Source organism: Brassica oleracea, chromosome C1 (assembly GCF_000695525.1).
Source record: "Brassica oleracea var. oleracea cultivar TO1000 chromosome C1, BOL, whole genome shotgun sequence".
Taxonomy (NCBI): Eukaryota; Viridiplantae; Streptophyta; class Magnoliopsida; order Brassicales; family Brassicaceae; genus Brassica; species Brassica oleracea.
The window spans coordinates 3,119,242-3,138,939 of record NC_027748.1 but is presented as its reverse complement, the minus strand read 5'-3'; the positions used below and the strand labels follow the sequence as shown (position 1 = coordinate 3,138,939).

Genomic DNA, 19,698 nt, shown 5'->3' with positions numbered 1-19,698 from the left:
TGCCGTTGATGGAAAAGGGCATGGAAATAAGAATAAGAATGTTGATAGTAAGGAGAGTAATCAAGAACCAGAAGTGGAAGTTTCTAATTTTCATGATGCAAAGGTCATTAAAAAGGGTCAATGGTTCAAAAATAAATCAGAGCTGTCTTGGAGTATACAAATGCTTTCGATTGAACGCAAATTCAGAATTGTTGTCAGCAAGTCAGACAAGAAGTTGTTAGTTGTCAAATGTGCAGATACAAGCTGCAACTGTATGGTTAGAGCTGCCAAGACTAATCCGACAAGCGAGTTTTCTGGGTAACAAAGTACATCGACAAGCATACATGTTTTTCTAGAAACACTGGTGGACCGAGAGCTTCTTCCAAAGTTATAAGTAAGCTTCTTTTGCAAAACTTTAGAAATTCAGATCTAAATATGAAACCAGAGTTGATTTCCAGTACTATGAAAAAGAGATATAGTCTTGATTCAAAATATTGGAAGATATGGAAAGCTAGGGAAGATGCTCGGACAGAGGTATTAGGTTCTCTAGAAAGTAGTTATGCTCAGCTATATACATGACTTGACTTGTTTATATAAGTTGAAGAAAATAAAATAAAGGGAAATCTGTATAAACTTCATGATAAAGTAAAAACAAATCATAATTCACATATTCATCTTTGTTATTATAAAATTTAAATGATAAAATAATATATTTATCTCAACACATATATTTATCTTAAACAAAATAATTTTAATGTTATTATTTTTATTAATTCTGAATTTATATATTAATTTCAAATTAATATCTTAATTATTGAAATATCTTGGGTAAAAAAGTCAATTCATAATTAAAGAAGTGTATTTTTCAAAAAGTAAAATAGAAAATGCAATTATCAAATTTCAAATCCTAAATAGGGTATTTTGCAAATTATCCCTAATAAATATCAAACTCTTTAAAAGAATCCAACAAAATCGTGAAGTTTCTATTTTTTGAAAGAGTTTATGTTAATATAAGCTACGACTCCATCACTAAGAGCATGATTATCCCTAGAATCTCATAAGGTTTCTTAAGTACACTTTAATGTTTATTTAATTATTAAATTTTAGCTAAGGACCCTAGTTAAGAATTACCTAATTATTGTGTTACAATGGTAGTTTCTTAATTTGAGTTTCTTGAAAAAAAAAATTCAACTTGTGATTAATATGCTTTGTGATTAAAATGAGAGAATGAGAAAAGAAGAGTAAAATGCCTTGTGACTACTTTGTTGAAAGGAGAAGGAGAGAATGAGACGATGAGAGAAGGATAAGACATCCAACCAAGAACGTAATGGTCATAGCAAGGAGAAGAAGACTAACCAAATGCCTGGTTGGAGAGTGAGACAATCTGAGTCACTATGAACAATGAGGTTAGAATGTTCAACAGGAATTCGTGGTTGGAGAATGAGACAATCTGACTACATGAAAGTATTATTCACAAACCCAATTACAAGAACCATTTACAACGTACTAATGATGAGTTTCTAGAGTGGTATATAAATATGTACCTACGTACGGTATCGACAGTCGTTTACAGGATATGTACTTGTGTGCAAAGAGAGGATTAGACAGGAACACACCTTCCACGGTAGCGATCAAGCAGCTGATACAATTTCAATGGAAAGTAAATCATGCACATATGTTTATGTTTAGAAGGCTGAGAGTTCAGATGAAAGCAATGAAATGTACCGATCTGATGTATGGATGCTGCAAAAGCCAGCCTAGTACAAGTATACTTTGAAGGAAGACAGCGAAGGTAGGCCAGAAACCACTTAAACATGACAAAAGAATGATGAAAAGACGTCAAATAAAAAGAAACCAAAACAAAAAAAAACACAAAGCCACAAAACAGTGAGTTATTGTGGGATCAGATTGAAAACAAAAAGGGGTTAGAGAGAAAGAACCTTAAAGTTGCGCCGTTTTGTAAAGAATTGGATGGCTGGTTGAATTCCAATGGTCAAAGTGACACCAGCTAAGAAGAGTATCTGTTTCAATCAGATAGATGATCACATAACATTACATATAACATTTCAAGGCTTTACTAAGACCACAACAACAGTATGTAAGTATACATACATTTCCCATGGCGATGACTCCCAGGAATGTAAAGAAGACACCCAAATCCAGTCAAACCTAGCCCAATCTCTGCCCAAACATCTTCACAATTTTCAACTACTTGGTAATCGTTACATCATAAACAATAATAAGAAGAGAAAAAACACAACAGAACAGAACAGAACACATAACAGAACATAACCAAGAAACAGAGGAACCCAAGTAGAAGTAACCCTAGCATCGATAGCACAAACAAACAAAACAACTTCAAAAGCAAATATACAGCTTATGACATCGATGGATTACTACTAATTCCTGAGCAGGTTACTGGAATCTTTGGTAGCGGAGACTAGGGATTGAAAGGTGAAGACTTTCTGTTCCTGAGCAGAGATTTTATCGATATCGTCTTCTAGACCTTAACGAAAAAGAAGAAGAAGTGCGTCAATTTTAGGAAACATCGAAGAAGGGTTGAATTGAAAGGAGTAATTACTTCGATTGGAGCTGCGTTTGAAGGGTTTAATGATTTCTTTGAGATCGTAACGGATGTAATCAGAGACCTTAGTCGGAGCGAACATGCGTTCAGAAAGTACAAATTGCAGCGGTTGCTTCTCATCGTCGTCGGAGAAGACGAGAGAAACAAAAGAAAAAGAAAAAAAAAAGAAGAAAAATGAAAAAATGAAAAATAAATGTATTTGCAATGGGAAGCTGACAGGTGGGGTAAAAATCCTCTTATCTTCCTTAAGAATCGGTAACAGACTTTTATTTTTGTTTTGATTTAACTAAATCCCTCTTTTAACACTAAAACCCCTCGTAAAAACCCTTATAATCATGGTCTAACGCTGTTTTCTTGTCGTCTTTTTACCAACCTTAAGTTTCACCCTAAATCTTTTCACACCGATCCATAATCCACAATCAACTGATCAAATTTGAGGAACAATGATAGGATAACAAATTTAATTTTAGATTACGCTATAGAATATGCATATAAGTTTAGTTTAAACTTTTGTTGGTCAACTAAGAAAAATACTAGTTTAGTTTGCTGGAAGAAATAGTAGCCAAGGAGATTGAAGATCTATTTTGTTTTCTGCTTAATATTAAATACGTAACACAAGAGATAACACAATTGAGTTGCAGATTAATTTAGAACAAAGAATAAAGTGAAAACTTGTAGAAGATGAGACAACACAACTAAGGTTCTTATGGAGTCACGATGATGATGGCTCTGTTCTTAAAAGCTAGTATATCATAAGTTCAACATCAAGAAGAACAAAATTATTCAAAAAGAACAAAATTCTAAGCATGGTCAAACAAGATCGTGAAAAAATCCAAACAACATCACAACCATTCAAAGAATAAAAAGAAACAAAGACTTTAATCAGATCTCTCTGATTAGTCTATCCATATCTCTGCAACATCTCTTCGGCCTATAAGAACAAATATTATATATATAAACCATAAGAAAGATAATCAAGAGAACATAAACCAAGATAAGCAAATCTAGAAATAAAATAACTTATAGCTAAATCATATATACGAACCTGTTGTAGATTCTTTTTTGGTCGACCTCGAGGACGTTTTTCTACCACCATAGGAGGATTAGAAAACGTCGTTTTGTTGTGTCCCTCTTGCTTACAATGTGAACATGTCATTGTCCTACCATCACCTGCCATTCTTCCCTTTTTTGATGTATCTTCGTGAGGTTCTTTACGTCTGTTATGATTCTTTTTTCTTCCTCATTTTGGTCTTGGGTCTGGTGGTATAATAGGGAGTCTGTTTAAACGTGGCCACAACTTCATTCCTTGTACAACTCTCATTTGTTAGAGTTAAACTTGAAGATAAACATGGAAATAACTTGGAGACTAAGCAATACTAAAAAGTTAAGATTAGGAGAAAAATGAAAACTTCTATTGTTATGAGAGATTAGGAAGTTTTAGAATCAATATAAGAAGATGGTGAGATGTGCCATGAACTTATGAGTTTGAAGTTAGAGATTCTTGTGAGAGCTTAAGTTTTGAGATATTTTTTTAAGCTAATAAAAGTGGTTTCTTATAATCTTTGATTTCATTTTCTACATTAGAACAATAATTGGTATCGGAGCTCGTAAATCGTGAGAGATGGGTGATATTACTACGGTTACCGCAAAACCTAAAGAAGGAACCTCTTTGATATCTTGTCCAATGTTAAACACAACTAACTACACATTCTGGGCAATTCAAATGAAGAATCTTTTGAAGGTTCATAAAGTTTGGGAGATCGTAGAAGTTGAGAGACAAAAACGATATGGCCATGGGACTACTTTTCACTTCTATTCCAGAGGCACTCGTACTACAAGTTGGAGAGCTGGACACCGCGAAGAAAGTATGGGAGGCAATCAAAGGACGACATCTAGGAGCAAAAAGAGTTCGAGAAGCTAGGTTGCAGACTCTAATGGCAGAATTTGATCGGTTAAAGATGAAGGAGACGGAATCAATCGATGACTTCGTTGGCAAGTTATCCGAAATAACTTCAAAATCTGCAGCCCTGGGTGAAACTATAGAGGAGTCAAAAGTAGTCAAGCAGTTTCTCAAAAGCCTTCCGAGAGAGAAGTATATACACTTGGTGGCGTCCCTTGAACAATTGCTTGATATCAAGACCACTAGTTTTGAGGATATTATTGGGCGGTTAAAGGCTTATGAGGAGTGGATCAAAGAAGAAGAAGAAGAAAGTCCCATCGAGCAGAACAAATTAATGTATGTAAACTCGGAGCATCAATCGCAGTCTGGTCGAAACTACAATGGGGATTACAAAAACAGAGGACGAGGAAGAGGCTACTACGGCAGAGGCCGAGGTCGTGGAAGAATGTACCAAGAGTTCGATATATCAAAGATCACGTGCTTCCGTTGCGATAAGAATGGGCACTTTGCCTCTAGTTGTCCCGACATAATATTAAAACTACAAGAAGCATACGAGAACGGGCACAAAGTTGATGATACTCAAGAGGCAGACAAGCTATTAATGCACGAAGTCGTCTATCTCAATGAGAAGAATGTAAATCCAAAGGAGTTTGAGAGCAATTTTGATAATAACAGAGTTTGGTACCTAGATAACGGCGCTAGCAACCACATGACGGGAAGATGAGATTACTTTAAAACAATTGATGAGACAGTAACAGGGAAGGTGCATTTCGGAGATGAATCAAGGATCGACATAAAAGGAAAAGGTGCAATATTGTTCATCAGTCCGAGCGGTGAGAAGAAGATACTAGCAGATGTCTATTTTATACCCGAGCTCAAAAGCAATATCATCAGTCTCGGAAAGGCCACAGAGTCGGGCTGTGAAGTCCGCATGAAAGAAGAGACCTTAACGCTTCATGATAAAGAAGGTAGACTTATCGTGCAAGCCAAGAGAGCAAGAAATCAATTGTACAAAGTTCTGATGGATATTATCGACACCAAGTTCCTACAACTAACGACTCTATCAGACTCAACTCGATGGCATGCACGGTTGGGACATATAGGAGAAACCTCAATGAAAGCCATGATCAAAGAGCAACTAGTGATAGGACTACCGTCTCTGAGCATTGAAAGTGAAACATGTGCTTCATGCTTTATTGGGAAACAAACCAGGAACCCGTTTCCTAGTGCAATGACATATCGAGCCTCTGAAGCACTCGAGCTTATCCATGGCGACTTATGTGGTCCGATATCACCACCTACTGCTGGAAATAATAGATACATCTTTGTTCTCATCGATTACTACTCAAGATACATGTGGTCGATATTGTTAAAAGAGAAAAGTGAGGCTTTCGAGAAATTCAAAGTATTCAAAGCTGTGGTTGAAGGAGAGACTAAGAAGGCGATCAAAGTTCTACGAACTGACAGAGGTGGTGAATTCACTTCAAACGAATTCAAGGCATTCTGTGAGAGCTCAGGGATAACTCGACATCCTACTGCTCCATACTCACCGCAGCAGAATGGAGTAGTAGAGCGTCGAAACAGAACCCTTCTCGAGATGACTAGGAGCATAATGAAACATATGAATGTTCCAAATTTTCTATGGGGGGAAGGAGTTAAACATTCTACTTATCTTATCAACCGAGTGTCAACAAGAGTACTAAAAACACAGACACCATACGAAACACTTAAAGGACGGAGGCTAAACATCGAGCATATTAGAGTGTTTGGATGCATCGGGTATGCCAAAGTTGATAGACCATTCTTAAGAAAATTGGATGATAGAACAAGAATGCTTGTTCACTTGGGAACGGAACCAGGCTCTAAAGCATATAGACTCTTTGATCCCATAAACCGGAGGTTGGTAGTGAGTAGAGACGTTGTGTTCGACGAAAGCAAGAGTTGGGTTTGGAGTAACTCTTCCAATGACGTCGAGACCGACCCTGGTATGTTCGAAATAAGCTTTGGAACTCATGGAAACAATGGATTACAAGAGAATGAAGAGGAGGCTGATCACGACAGTGATCAACACAAGGAGAACGATGAAACACTCAACGAACAACAATACTCTGTTTTGCCACCTAATATCGATGCAGAGCAAACTCAATGAAATTTGAGAAGATCAACGAGGGTGCGCAAACCGCCTGGTTACCTAGAAGACTATGTGTATCTATCAGAAGTCGAAGGAGAACGATTATTGTTGTTATTGAATGATGAACCTTATGATTTTGTGGAGGCTAAGGAAGAAAAGGTATGGAGAGATGCTTGTGACGAGGAGATCACCTCTATAATCAGAAACAAGACATGGGACTTGGTTGATCTCCCTCCAGGCGCAAAAGCAATATGACTCAAGTGGATTTTTAAGATCAAAAGAAACTCCGATGGAAGCATAAACAAGCACAAGTCTAGGTTGGTTGCTAAAGGATACATTCAAAGACACAGTATAGATTATGAAGAAGTCTTTGCTCCAGTAGCAAGAATTGAAACCGTACGGTTCATTATAGGGTTGGCGGCATCCAATGGTTGGGAAGTGCACCATCTCGACGTCAAGACAACTTTCTTGAATGGGGACTTAAAAGAAGATGTGTATGTTAGTCAACCTGAAGGATATGAGAACAAAGGGAGCGAGGAGAAAGTGTATAAACTAAGAAAGGCTATATTCGGATTAAAACAAGCTCCTAGAGCATGAAATGAGAAGCTGAACAAAGCACTAGAAGAGTTGAATTTCGCCAAATGCTCCAAGGAACCCTCACTACATAGAAAGAAGAAGGACGGAAAGCTACTTCTCGTTGCAGTATACATCGATGACTTGTTAATAACATGATCGAATATGGAACTGATAAACGAGTTCAAAGACAATATGTCCAAGAGATTCGAGATGAGCGATTTGGGTTTACTAACGTACTATCTTGGTATGGAGATCCTACAATACAATGGCGGCATCACTATTAAACAGGAGGCTTACGCTAAGAAGATATTGGAGCAAACAGGCATGACTGGGTGCAATTTAACTCAGTTTCCAATGGATGCAGGCTTAAAACTTTCAAAAGCACAAGAGGAGCCAAACGTTGATGAGAAGGAATACCGACGGACAATAGGGTGTCTTCGGTATCTTGTACACACACGACCAGACCTCTCTTACTCAGTTGGTGTCTTGAGCAGGTATATGCACCAGCAGAAAGAGTCACATGCGGCCGCATTAAAACAGATTCTTCGGTACATTAAGGGCATGTGCGGATACGGTCTTGACTTCAGAAGATCAACCAAAGCAACACTGGTGGGATATAGCGACAGTAGCCACAATGTAGATGAAGACGACGGGAAAAGTACCACAGGTCATATGTTCTATCTCAATGATTGTCCGATAACCTGGTGCTCTCAAAAGCAAGAAACAGTTGCTTTATCCTCGTGTGAAGCTGAGTTCATGGCAGCCACTGAAGCCGTAAAGCAAGCTATCTGGTTACAAGAATTGTTGGCGGAAGTATTGGAGAAGCTTAATGAGAAGGTAGTCATTCGGATAGATAACAAATTTGCCATCGCTCTAACAAAGAATCCGGTGTTCCATGAGCATAGCAAGCATATCCATAAACGCTATCATTTTATAAGGGAATGCATCGATAATGATCAAGTGATGGTAGAACATGTTGCTGGAAATCTTCAAAAGGCTGATATTCTAACCAAAGCATTGGGAAGAATTAAATTTCAAAGAGATGAGAGAGTTAGTTGGAGTTCAAGATTTGAATCATGAGGACTTCAAGTTTAAGAGGGAGATTGTTGGAGTTAAACTTGAAGATAAACATGGAAATAACTCGGAGACTAAGCAATACTAAAAAGTTAAGATTAGGAGAAAAAGGAAAACTTCTATTGTTATGAGAGATTATGAAGTTTTAGAATCTATATAAGAAGATGGTGAGATGTGCCATAAACTTATGAGTTTGAAGTTAGAGATTCTTGTGAGAGTTTAAGTTTTGAGAGATTTTCTTAAGCTAATAAAAGTGGTTTCTTATAATCTTTGATTTCATTCTCTACATTAGAACAATATCATTCCCTGAGCATATGTCTGGTGCCATTTATGAGTAGTAAAATACTCTGATACATAGTCATCAAGGTTTAGTTTTTTCCCTATGATAACACACATAGCATGATTACAAGGGATCCCTTTCAGCTGCCACTTTCGACAACCACACGTTTTCAAATGTACGTCGACACGATATCCAGTCCCGTGATCATCAACTTCATATTCATCACTTGTGGTTTGATACAAAATTAAATATTTTGAATCAGCTCGACTCTTTTCAATCTCAGCTTGTGCTTTTTTTTGTAAATTTCCCCTTCCATCTATTTCCAGCACTAGACCGTTTAGAGTTACGTACCATAGTTTGTCTTCTAATGTCCTCTAACATCTCAAGCAATGGTTTTCGTCGAGCTTCTCTAATGGTTTTGTTGAAAGATTCAGACAAGTTGTTCGAGTTGTCAATAGTACAAGAATCTTCCCTAAAGAAAGCCCGAGACCATGTAGTAGGTGCAGTGCGTTGTAGGGAATCATACGCACCTGAATTATAGGTTTTTAATGCTTCAAGGTTGTCGTCAAAGTCTCCTATAGTATAGCTTCGTGCTATTTTCCAAAACATAGGCTCCAACTCTTTATCTTTGTTAGTTTTTCTTTAGTTTGCAAGGATATGTCGCGCACACATTCGATGCTTAGCTTGTGGAAGCTCATTATGCACAGCATTTACCAAACCCTAAGATCAGTTCAACATGAAAAATATCAGAATACAAACATAAATTTTAAAACTAGATAGATATACTCATAATCTTCACAACAAACCTTTTGTTTATCAGATATTATTGTCATGTTGTCTCCTTGTCCAAGATCCAAATCAGTTTGGATATGTTTGATGAACCATTCCCAGTTATCATTGTTTTCAATGTCAACTATAGCCCATGCGATAGGGAAAATCCTATTATCTGCATCTCTTCCAACCGCAGCCAACAACTCACCTTTTATATCCCACTTTAGAAAAGCACCATCTAGTCCAATTATTCGACGGCATGTCTGTTTCCATGCTTCTCTGAGTGCTTCATAGCATATATAAACTCTGTAAAACTTGTGTTCTACTTGTGTTGGACCTGGAAGTGTCTCAATGTCCATTGTGGACCCTGGATTTGATACAAGGATTTCTTTCTCATAATCCCAGAGTCTACCAAATTGTGTTCCATGCATCTTCCTTCTTTGTTCGACCACTTTTTTCTTTCCATGTTCACACTGAAACAGTGTAACATTCAGATTGTAGTCTGCCTTTATAGACTCCATCATCTCCTTTGGTGAAAGTTTTGGATTCAGTCTAAGAGGTTCCTCAAACAGCTCGGCAATTACAGGAACTTTTAGCATCTTTGAGTAACCTGATTTATTGCAAACATGTTCAGCTGTATAAACCTTAATCATCAGCTTGTTTCTTGACTTCTCAAACGAACAATAAACCCTCCATGGACACTCTTTTGATGAACAAATTGCTCCAAGCTTCTTAGTCGTTGACTTATACAGCTTCACATCATACTTTGTCTTCAAATAATACTTAACCAATGCAAACTTAAAATCTGCTGCAGTATTTAAGGTTTTTCCTAGATGTAGAAGCTCATCTGGATTTATATAATTTGGATGAAATTGTACCATGTCCTCATTGTCTTCGTACTCATCCTCCGATGAATCAGAAACATGAGGAATTGTATCATCCTCCAATAAATCACCATTGTTATCATCATCACTTACATCATCTTGTGCAATATCTCCAAACAATTCTTCTAGTTGTGATGCACCTTCTTCAACCATGTCACAATTCTCTTCTTCATTCTCACCATCATTGTTTCTACCATGAGTTTCAGAACCTAAACCTTCGATGTCTCCCGTCATGGCAAGACTACCGATACATATCATTTAAAAAAATTCAAATAATATTTTAGAACACAACTCATTGAATTGAATCGTCATTAATACGCTGAGAACGAAGCTTACCTTTTTGTCGACCTTCTAATCTCCAGTTTTTGTCTCTTGTTTTTCATAGTGAGTTTGCGTAATTCAATGAGTGAGGGTTCCAAAAGATATACGATTTGAGTTTTCTGTGAAGAACGACGTAACGGAGACGTGACGAAGTAGTAATCTAGGTTAACATAAGCTCTTTTCAGCCAAAAAATAGAAACTTCAGGATTTAATTGGATTCCTTAAAAGAGTTTAATATTTATTGTGCTTAAATAAAAGTTAGAGATTAAATATGCCGAAATTAGAGAGTTGAGGATTTAATAAGCCAGAACCCCAAGTTAAGCAGAAACTAATATGCTTACAATATAGTTAAGAAACAATAAGGATACAAAAAAAAAAAATACCAACGTCGAGTTGGCCCAGTGGTAAAAAGATTACGGCTGTAACTTCCGCCACTCGGGTTCAATTCACGCTGAGAGAGACTATTTACAATGTTTGGGTTCCCGGTAAAAAGGTGAAAACACCTTTTCTTTTACCAAAAAAAAAATAAGGATACAAAATGGATAAATCCAAATAGTTGTTACTCCTTTTCGCTTTCCTAATTTTTTTTGATAATATATTTCATTCAACACATATTCGTATATATTTTTTTTGTAAGAACTATTCATTTCAGTTTCAAATCATAATTAGAGTAAAATTTGAGATTAGCTAATAGTAGTTTTAAATGAAGAAAATACATAATATTTCCAAAACCGGGTCCATCACTCCATTCCATTAGGGGTGGGCACAAGGCGAGTACTTACTTTTTTTTACGTATACTTGATACTTGACTTGATTTGAACGAGTAATGAATTTTTCGACTTGTACTTGACTTGTTCGGAAACGAGTACTTGTTATTTCGAGAGTACGAGTACTTGTCCAAAAATATGTTATTTACAAGTTACTTGACTTGTTCGATTACTTATTAATTACAAGTACTTATTAATTATTCGGATATATTTCCAAGTTTTTAAGAATTATTTGATAGATAATAATCTACGAGAGAAGGTTATGAAAGTTTATTTTATTTACTCGACTTGTTAAAAACACGATAATTATTATAAATAAAATATTTTCACCTAATAAAAAAAAAAGAAGGAACTTAATACATATATTTCGATATGAAATTACAGTTTACTTCTTACAACAAAGAAGTATATCTTTACAACTTTGGTTTTTATGGTTTTGTTATCATTTTTTCAGTCGTAAAACAAGTAACGAGTAATATCAAGGCGAGTCGTAACATTTTTTGTGATACTTGTTACTTGTCTTGTACTTCCAAGTAGCAAAACTCAATGATTTGATACTTGACTTGGTAACGACGAGTACTTAAAAAAACGAGGCGAATACATATCAAGTAACGGATATAAAGAAAGTTACGAGTATTTGTGGTCAGCCCTACATTTCGTTCCGTTGCGTGTGTAACATGAAGGAAACTCAAATATGTAGTATTTGATAATAATAATCATGTGGTTCCAGATTTTTGGCATTTGATCTAACCTTCGTATTTCCACGTGGATTAATTCAGAAAAATTAAGTTTTTTGATGGTTACTAGATTTTGATCCGCGCTTTTAAGCGCGGTTATTTTTCAGTTAATTAAAATATATGATATGAATTAGTATTTTAGTCTACATTATTATGTTACAAAATTGTATTTTATCAAAAAATAAAATTATTATTTTTATTTAGTTAGTTAATGTAATTATATTTTTAATCGTTTGATTATTTTTTAAAAAAACATTTTCTGGTTTGATCACACTCAGCGCGTCTATTATTTTAAATAAATTATTTAAAATTAAATGAGAACAATACTTTTATATCAAGTTTGGACCCGTGGTCGAACCGGTAAACACGATGATTTTTATATAAGCTGTTTAGATTTAATGAAAACTCGTTGATTTAAAGCATGCAAACTTCGAAAAACCCTGCAATCAAGTGTGACCCGACATTTGGTTGGCCTAGTAGAGAAAAAAAATAATCTTCAATAATATTTTAAGAGATGAATGAAACTTCTAATATATTTTTGAATTTATGATTTTTTTATTTACTAAAGTGTTTAAAATTTATATTGAATTAGTTGTTTTATATGAAATATTTAGTTTGATATAAATATAGGATATTTTGCAGTTCTAGTAAGATTATATATAAATTATATAAAAATCAGTTAAGATTATATATACATTGTATATACATTATTTAAAGTTCATCATCAATTTTCATTAACAATAATTGGGTTTACATGATATAAGTTTGTAGCTGGTAAAATAGGTTAGCACTTATCAATAATGCATTCTTTTAGAATATTACTGAATCTATATGTAAAAAAGAATGACTACATATTGATGTAAGTTTGTATAAAAAATATATTTCAGATGTTATAAATCGTGCTCAAACACTTGTCTACAAACTTATATAAATATATATGTTATGATAAAGGTTGTCTTAGAAACCTATGTTTCATACAACAATATAGAATTCAATAATGACATTTATATTATTATGTAGTATTATATTAGAATGCAATATTGGTTTGTGAAATTTTCATATTCAAAAAATACGATAAAAAAATTCTACGAAAGTTAATTTGATAAAAAAAAAAATCCATTACTGAATTCATGGATTCAACTTTTATATTTATAAATATCATTTTATATTCAGTTTCCTAAAAAATGAGAAGTAAGAAATGATTTCATTGGAAATATTGTATAGTTAAACAATGAGAAGGGTATGACCAAAAATAATAAATAGGTAATGAATATGTGCAACAAATTTGTGTACGTAGATTTTTTCAGAATGATTCTCTTTTAATTGTATAGATATTTGCAGGGTTTTTTAATAGTTTTTAAAATTATATTGAAAAACAATTTTTATTATACATATTTTTTATAAAAATTAATTTAACATAAATATATATAATTTTGTTTTAACAAATGATTTGCTAAAGTGTTTTTTTATCAAATTTGATTTTGTAAATATTTAGAATTATATAATGTTAGATGACATGGTATAATATGTTGTATGATATATGCTTTAATTTTAATAATTGTTATCTAAATATTATATATCCATCTTTGAGCATAATATATGATGTATATAACGTTATTGAATAACAACAATAACATTGGATGATAAGGAGAAAAATAATTAGAGAAGTGTATATCATACAAAATGAGAAATAATAATAGGATTTATGTAAAATATTTAAATTATTTTTAGTTATTGTAGTTAATGGTAGGATAAAAAAATAAAGAGTTATATATAGATGCAACCACTTTTTTAATAATATATTTTTAAAAAGGTTTTCTTTTAATAATATAAATTTTCAAAAATATCCTAACAATATATTTAGAAGTACACAAAATAAAATCTAACAATATATTTAGAAGTACACAAAATAAAATCTAACAATATATTTAGAATATATTGTTAAACTGTATGCAAAATAACTTCCTTTAAAATCTAGTCAAAATTATTAGAAGTGTTAGTCAAAGAGAAGCTATGATGTATAAAGTTTGTAGATAAATATTTCAAAAAGGTCAACATATTTATTTGAAAAAACACATTTTGATCAACGAAAAAATGATAGTGAAGCCTTTGGTCAAAAAATAAATGATAATGTGAAATGTTGCAAAGTTGGTGGCACCAAGAAACAATATAGTTTTGGTATTTAAACTTATCAGTCACGTTTTGGTTATGGATTCATGAGACACGTTTTGCTAAGATGATATTTTCGTATAATGGAGTTATGTATAAATTCTTGGTGTATCATAGTAAGTTGAGTAATAAATAAGAGCATTGATTATTTTATAGTTAGAGAAATATAAGGTAATTGATTATTGTATAGTTAGAGAAATATAAGATGATACAAAAAAAATAGTTAAGTCTAATGAAAGAGTCCAACAACTTTTCATAGGTAGATTTTTTAAAACTCATTCTCTTTTAAGAGTATAGATTTTTTACGTTTTTAGCGCCTTGTTTTGTTTACATTTGCAGACTACTAATGGTATTTTATAAATCCCTTTTTTATTCAAAATAGAAAAATTTATAAGTGAAAATAAAAATTTGGAAAAATAATTCTAGGCTGGGTAGAAACGAGTTAAGTAATCATCTTAACTATGATATACGCACCGATTGGTTTCTGCTTAACTTGAAAATAATTGAAACAGTCAAGATCCAAAACGATAAATCCAAATAGTAAAAATCTGCAATTTAAAATGTGCATTTAAATATATAATTTTTTTGAAAAATAATAGTGTGACATATTATCAATATTAATTATTCAAAAATATATTTTATAGCTTCAATTTATTTAGTTAAAATACATGAACAGATAGACCCTAACGGTATAGTTGAATTTTAGAATCTCATAGATTTGAATTCTAAATTTTTTATATTGGTATGTTATATACAGACTTGTATTATTCTGTAGGTGTTGTTTTTTACAGTATAGTGATATCGGGCATGAAGAAAAAACAACGCTGCTAATAGTGATTTGTCATGAATAATATGATTAATTTTAGATGTTGTTGTAATATACTACAGTTCATGGTCATTTTTTTATTTGATCATATATAATGTATAAGTGAATTTTATTTAGCATAAATAAGAATAATGGATCCCTAGAAAAAAAATGACCATGAACTGTTCCACTAAATCAATACCATTGGGTTAGGAGAAAGGAAAAAATACTTTCGGTTTAATCTTTAGGTGGAATACATCCTTGGGAAAAATCCAGATTTTACACCATTTCCGGTTTTTTAACCGGTTGGTTTAATCTTTAGGTGGATTGCATTCTAGGGAAAAATCCAATGAAAATGTCTTACAGAAAATTGTGACGCAATAATGGAAAAAAATATATTTGAAAGAATAAAAATAAATAAAGAAAACATGCTTTCGAGGTGGACGTGGTATAGGGAAAAATGCAATAATTTTTTTTTTTTAATCCAATAGGTTAGTAGTACCAGGAAAGACGTGGGAACAAAAGTTCTATAGTGACCTAGCTGCTGCATAATCATTTATGTTTTATCTCGAGTCGAGTCATAATTGTATTACGTAACCCCTGTTCGGGACAAAACTCGGATCCATAATAGTATTGATTTCAGTGTTGTTCGATGGATTTATTATTATTTGCTACAAACTAAAAGACAGAAGAAGAAGAAAATGAAGAAGAGGAGTTAAGTCAGTGAGAAAAATATGGATGCCAACCAGCAGGGATAGTCCAGTGGCGCTTGGAGGAATAAACCCAATACGGCGAACCCTGGTTCGAACCCTGCTGACCACACGAATATGAGCTATTGCTTTCGGTTCATTTGAATGCCGAGGAGAAGGTAAATCCTTGGGTTGTACCTCCACCCGTAGATTAAATCTCTGTCTTTAATAGATCCGGGTTTAACCATTTTTCAATTAACGAAAAAATGGATGCCGTCGACATTAAGTTCAGAAGAATAATAGGTCTAAAGGAAGGAGACGGTTTCAAAATTACGGTTTTAGCCTTTATTAAAAGGAAAAAATAATAAAAATGGCGAAACCAGCAGTTTGGGAAACTCGGGTTTCCACCTGTCATATTAACCATCGTTAACCAACTCAGCCGGTACATAATGTTCCTTTCTCTTTGAAAAATAAAGAAAGGAAAAATACTTTTGAGGTGGACGTGGTAGAAGTGGATGTTCGGATACCCGTTCGGGTTTGGATCGGGTATTTCGAATTTTCGGGTATTTTAGTATAGAGATGTAGAACCCGTTCGGGTATTTCCGTACTTCGGGTCGGGTTCGGGTATTTTTAGTTCAGATTCGGTTATTTCGGATCGGGTTCGGATATTTAGATTTTGAAAAAAAAAATTTCATTTCTCAAATCTCTTGTATTTAAAAATATAACTTTCACTTAACTAATTTTTTATTTTTAATAGATTGAATGATTAATAGATTTGGAAATAACATGTTGAAACTAAAAAGACATTAATTTGGTTATTGTTTTTAAATTTTGGATGTAACTTTTTGTTAATTCTTGAAATAAAAAGTTTAACATGCATTTTAAGTGAGTATCAAATTATTTTCTCCGTAATTGTATGTATATCATATGAACTTAAAGTATGTGTAGTATCAATATAAATATTTTATATAAAATGATAAATGTAAACTAGAAATATAAGTTTAATTATACATATGTTGGGTTATCTTCGGATATCTATTCGGGTTTAGATATTACCCGTTAGGGTTCGGATATCCAATATTTCCTAATTTAATATCCATTCGGATATTTTGCTACTTCGGTTTGAATTTTTGTTCGGGTTTTTCGGATCTGGTTCGGGTGCGGCTTCGGATATCGGGTAAAGTGCCCACCTATAGAACGTGGTATAGGGAAAAAAGCAATAATTTTAAAAAAAAAATCCAATAGGTTAGAGCATGATTATTGGAGGTTCTTAGAGTGAGGTTCTTAGCGGAATATAAGAATCCGTCTCTTAACATTTAACTAAAAAAATTAAGAAGCGGCTCTTAAAATTAATTATATCTTATTTATATAGAAGATACAGTTGAAATATGTTAGTATAATTTTCTCAAAATATTTAATTTCCGATTTTCACTAATCAAAAACTTAATATACATCCTAAAACCTTATACATAGATATTCTACTGCAACGAAAAAGCGTACTAAAAACACTACTATAAACACACACGTGATTCAATAGGTTAGTTTAATCGTGCAATATAACTGCAACAACAAAAATGACTGATTTCATTGAAGTAAAACCTTTTAAATTTGGTTGGCGAATCAAAGTAAAATTAAGCTATCCCGCATTATGAAACAAATGCAACCAACACAATTTATACATATAATTAGATTCATTTTTCACAGTAAAAATAATTTCAAAAAATTACATTTCTTTCTAATAAGATTTTATCGGAAAAAAATCCCCCGCTTTAAAAATGCAGATCAAAATCTAGCTAATTACTTATTTATAATACAAATTTCTGAGGTTATAATAATACCTCTGAGGTACTCAGTGAGAAACCTGCTTAGAGCTGAGCGGACGCCGCTTTACAAGTTAGAGTGGTGTCCTAAGAACTGAGCTTTTGTTCACATCATGCCCAAACTCACTCGAGAAATTGAAAGTGAACGCTTTTACTAAGTCTATGGATCGTTTTATTACATTTTTCATTCAGGTTTGGATTTCGTTAGTTATAGAACATATTTAGATAAGGTCAGTATAGAGGTGTAGAACCCGTTCGGGTATTTCCGTACTTCGGGTTGGGTTCGGGTATTTTTAGTTCGGATTCGGTTATTTCGGATCGGATTTGGATATTTAGATTTTGTAAAAAAAAATTAAAATTTTAATTTCTCAAATTTCTTGTATTTCAAAATATAACTTTCACTTAACTAAATTTTTTTTAATCTTTAATAGATTGAATGATTAATAGATTTGGAAATAATATTTTGAAACTAAGAAGGCATTAATTTGGTTATTGTTTTTAAATTTTGGATGTAATTTTTTTGTTAATTTTTGAAATAAAAAGTTTGACATGCATTTTAAGTGAGTATCAAATTATTTTCTCCGTAATTGTATGTATATCATATGAACTTAAAGTATGTGTATTATCAATATAAATATTTTATATAAAATGATAGATGTAAACTAGAAATATAAGGTTAATAATACATATGTTGGGTTATCTTCAGATATCTATTCGGGTTTAGATATTACCCGTTCGGGTTTGGATATCCAATTTTTCCTAATTTAATACCCATTCGAAAATTTTGCTACTTCGGTTTGAATTTCTGTTCGGATCTGGTTCGGGTGCGGCTTCGGATATCGGGTAAAGTGCCGACCTGTAGAACGTGTGGTATAGGGAAAAAAACAATAATTTAAAAAAAAATAAAAAATAAAATAAAAATCCAATAGGTTAGTAGTGCCAAGAAAGACGTGGGAACAGAAGTTCTATACTATAGTGACCTAGCTGCTGCATAATCATTTATGTTTTATCTGGAGTCGAGTCATAATTGTATTACGTTATACCTAAATTTGAAGAACCTTTATAAAACGCAAATAAATAGTAACTTAAAATCTTCAAAAAGAATAAAATAAATAAAAAAAACTAATCTAAATCTTGTTTCTATATTTCGAAAATTAAGAAATACGTACGAGTTCGATACTAACTTTGTTTAGTTTCTTGTTCTATATATCTACAAATTCTAACAGTATTTTGATGGAATAAATATTCAAATGGAAGAGATGATATATTTTCTATTAATATTTTCCATTTACTGTTAACTTTTATTCTATTTTAATTAAAAGACTAACCAAATCATTAGAAAAATCGTTTTCATGATCCAAATTAATTATACGAGATATATTAACTATATTATCTTTCTACAAACTTAATATTAGGAATGTTTGGTTAACATTCACGATGTAGTGCATTCCGAAAATAAAAGGACATTAATAAGTATTCTAGTGTGTGTCATGGGAAGAAAGCAACAAGAATTTTTAACATTTTAAACATACTACATATGAATCTATGAATAAGTATTGGAGCCTACTAGAATAATATAATTCAAATTAGTTTTGCCAAACTATCTTCTGTTATTGTTTTTTTTTAATTTTATTTTAGTAAAAGATTTTTTTTATATAATTTTAGATGTTAAATCTAACAAAGATGATATTGGTTTGCACAAACGGTTTATAATATCTTTTAGGATTAAAACCATTTTCAACCTTTCTCTTTTTCTCTCTCTTTCACTTTATGATATAAAAACATTAAAATAAAAATGATTTTTCGTCTAAATGTATTATTTTATAATAAAAGAATATTAGATGTTGTATTTAATAATTAATTAATTAATTAATTATAACACTAGATAAGTATTATTTTGTGTTCACTATTCATTGGTAGCTCTATAAAATTATATATCTCGGCTTTAAAAATACCTTATCATCTTTTATAATTTTCTAAGTCAATCCATATTGGTTTAATAATAGTAGAACTGAGAGTAAAAACTTTTTCGCCTAAAATATTATCGCTATAGCGTCTATACAGTCACAACCTAAGTTTCTATCTAAGATTTGTTAATACATAAATATATCAATACTATTAAAACAAAATGTCCTTTTTTGAGGTGCTCTTCTGTTTCAACATTATTTACCATTCACTGCCACTGTTTTATTTAATCATATGCTTTTTATT

At 32.5% G+C, this 19,698-nt stretch overlaps 2 protein-coding genes across 2 annotated transcripts; both read right to left on the bottom strand.

The window, feature by feature from the left end:
* Positions 1-1,349: 1,349 nt before the first annotated feature.
* LOC106312546 lies at positions 1,350-2,756 on the bottom strand. The gene is made up of 4 exons (XM_013750110.1): positions 2,561-2,756; positions 2,380-2,485; positions 1,705-1,786; positions 1,350-1,618 (listed from the first exon to the last, which is right to left on the bottom strand). Exons 1-4 carry the CDS (start codon positions 2,643-2,645, stop codon positions 1,580-1,582), a joined length of 312 nt encoding a protein of 103 aa, XP_013605564.1. The 5' UTR covers positions 2,646-2,756; the 3' UTR covers positions 1,350-1,579.
* Positions 2,757-9,166: 6,410 nt separating this feature from the next.
* On the bottom strand, positions 9,167-10,413 carry LOC106329071. Its single transcript, XM_013767651.1, has 2 exons — positions 9,331-10,413; positions 9,167-9,244 (listed from the first exon to the last, which is right to left on the bottom strand). Exons 1-2 carry the CDS (start codon positions 10,411-10,413, stop codon positions 9,167-9,169), a joined length of 1,161 nt encoding a protein of 386 aa, XP_013623105.1.
* Positions 10,414-19,698: the final 9,285 nt, after the last annotated feature.

Bases quoted from the DNA above. Each gene is read 5' to 3' on its own strand.
- LOC106312546 (XM_013750110.1), bottom strand. From the start codon at position 2,645: ATGTTCGCTCCGACTAAGGTCTCTGATTACATCCGTTACGATCTCAAA. The intron at 2,486-2,560 runs GTAATTACTCCT...TTTTTCGTTAAG, and splicing joins CAAACGCAGCTCCAATCGAA to GTCTAGAAGACGATATCGAT. The intron at 1,619-1,704 runs GTACATTTCATT...AAATTGTATCAG, and splicing joins AGCATCCATACATCAGATCG to CTGCTTGATCGCTACCGTGG.
- LOC106329071 (XM_013767651.1), bottom strand. From the start codon at position 10,413: ATGACGGGAGACATCGAAGGTTTAGGTTCTGAAACTCATGGTAGAAAC. The intron at 9,245-9,330 runs GTTTGTTGTGAA...AACTGATCTTAG, and splicing joins TAATATCTGATAAACAAAAG to GGTTTGGTAAATGCTGTGCA.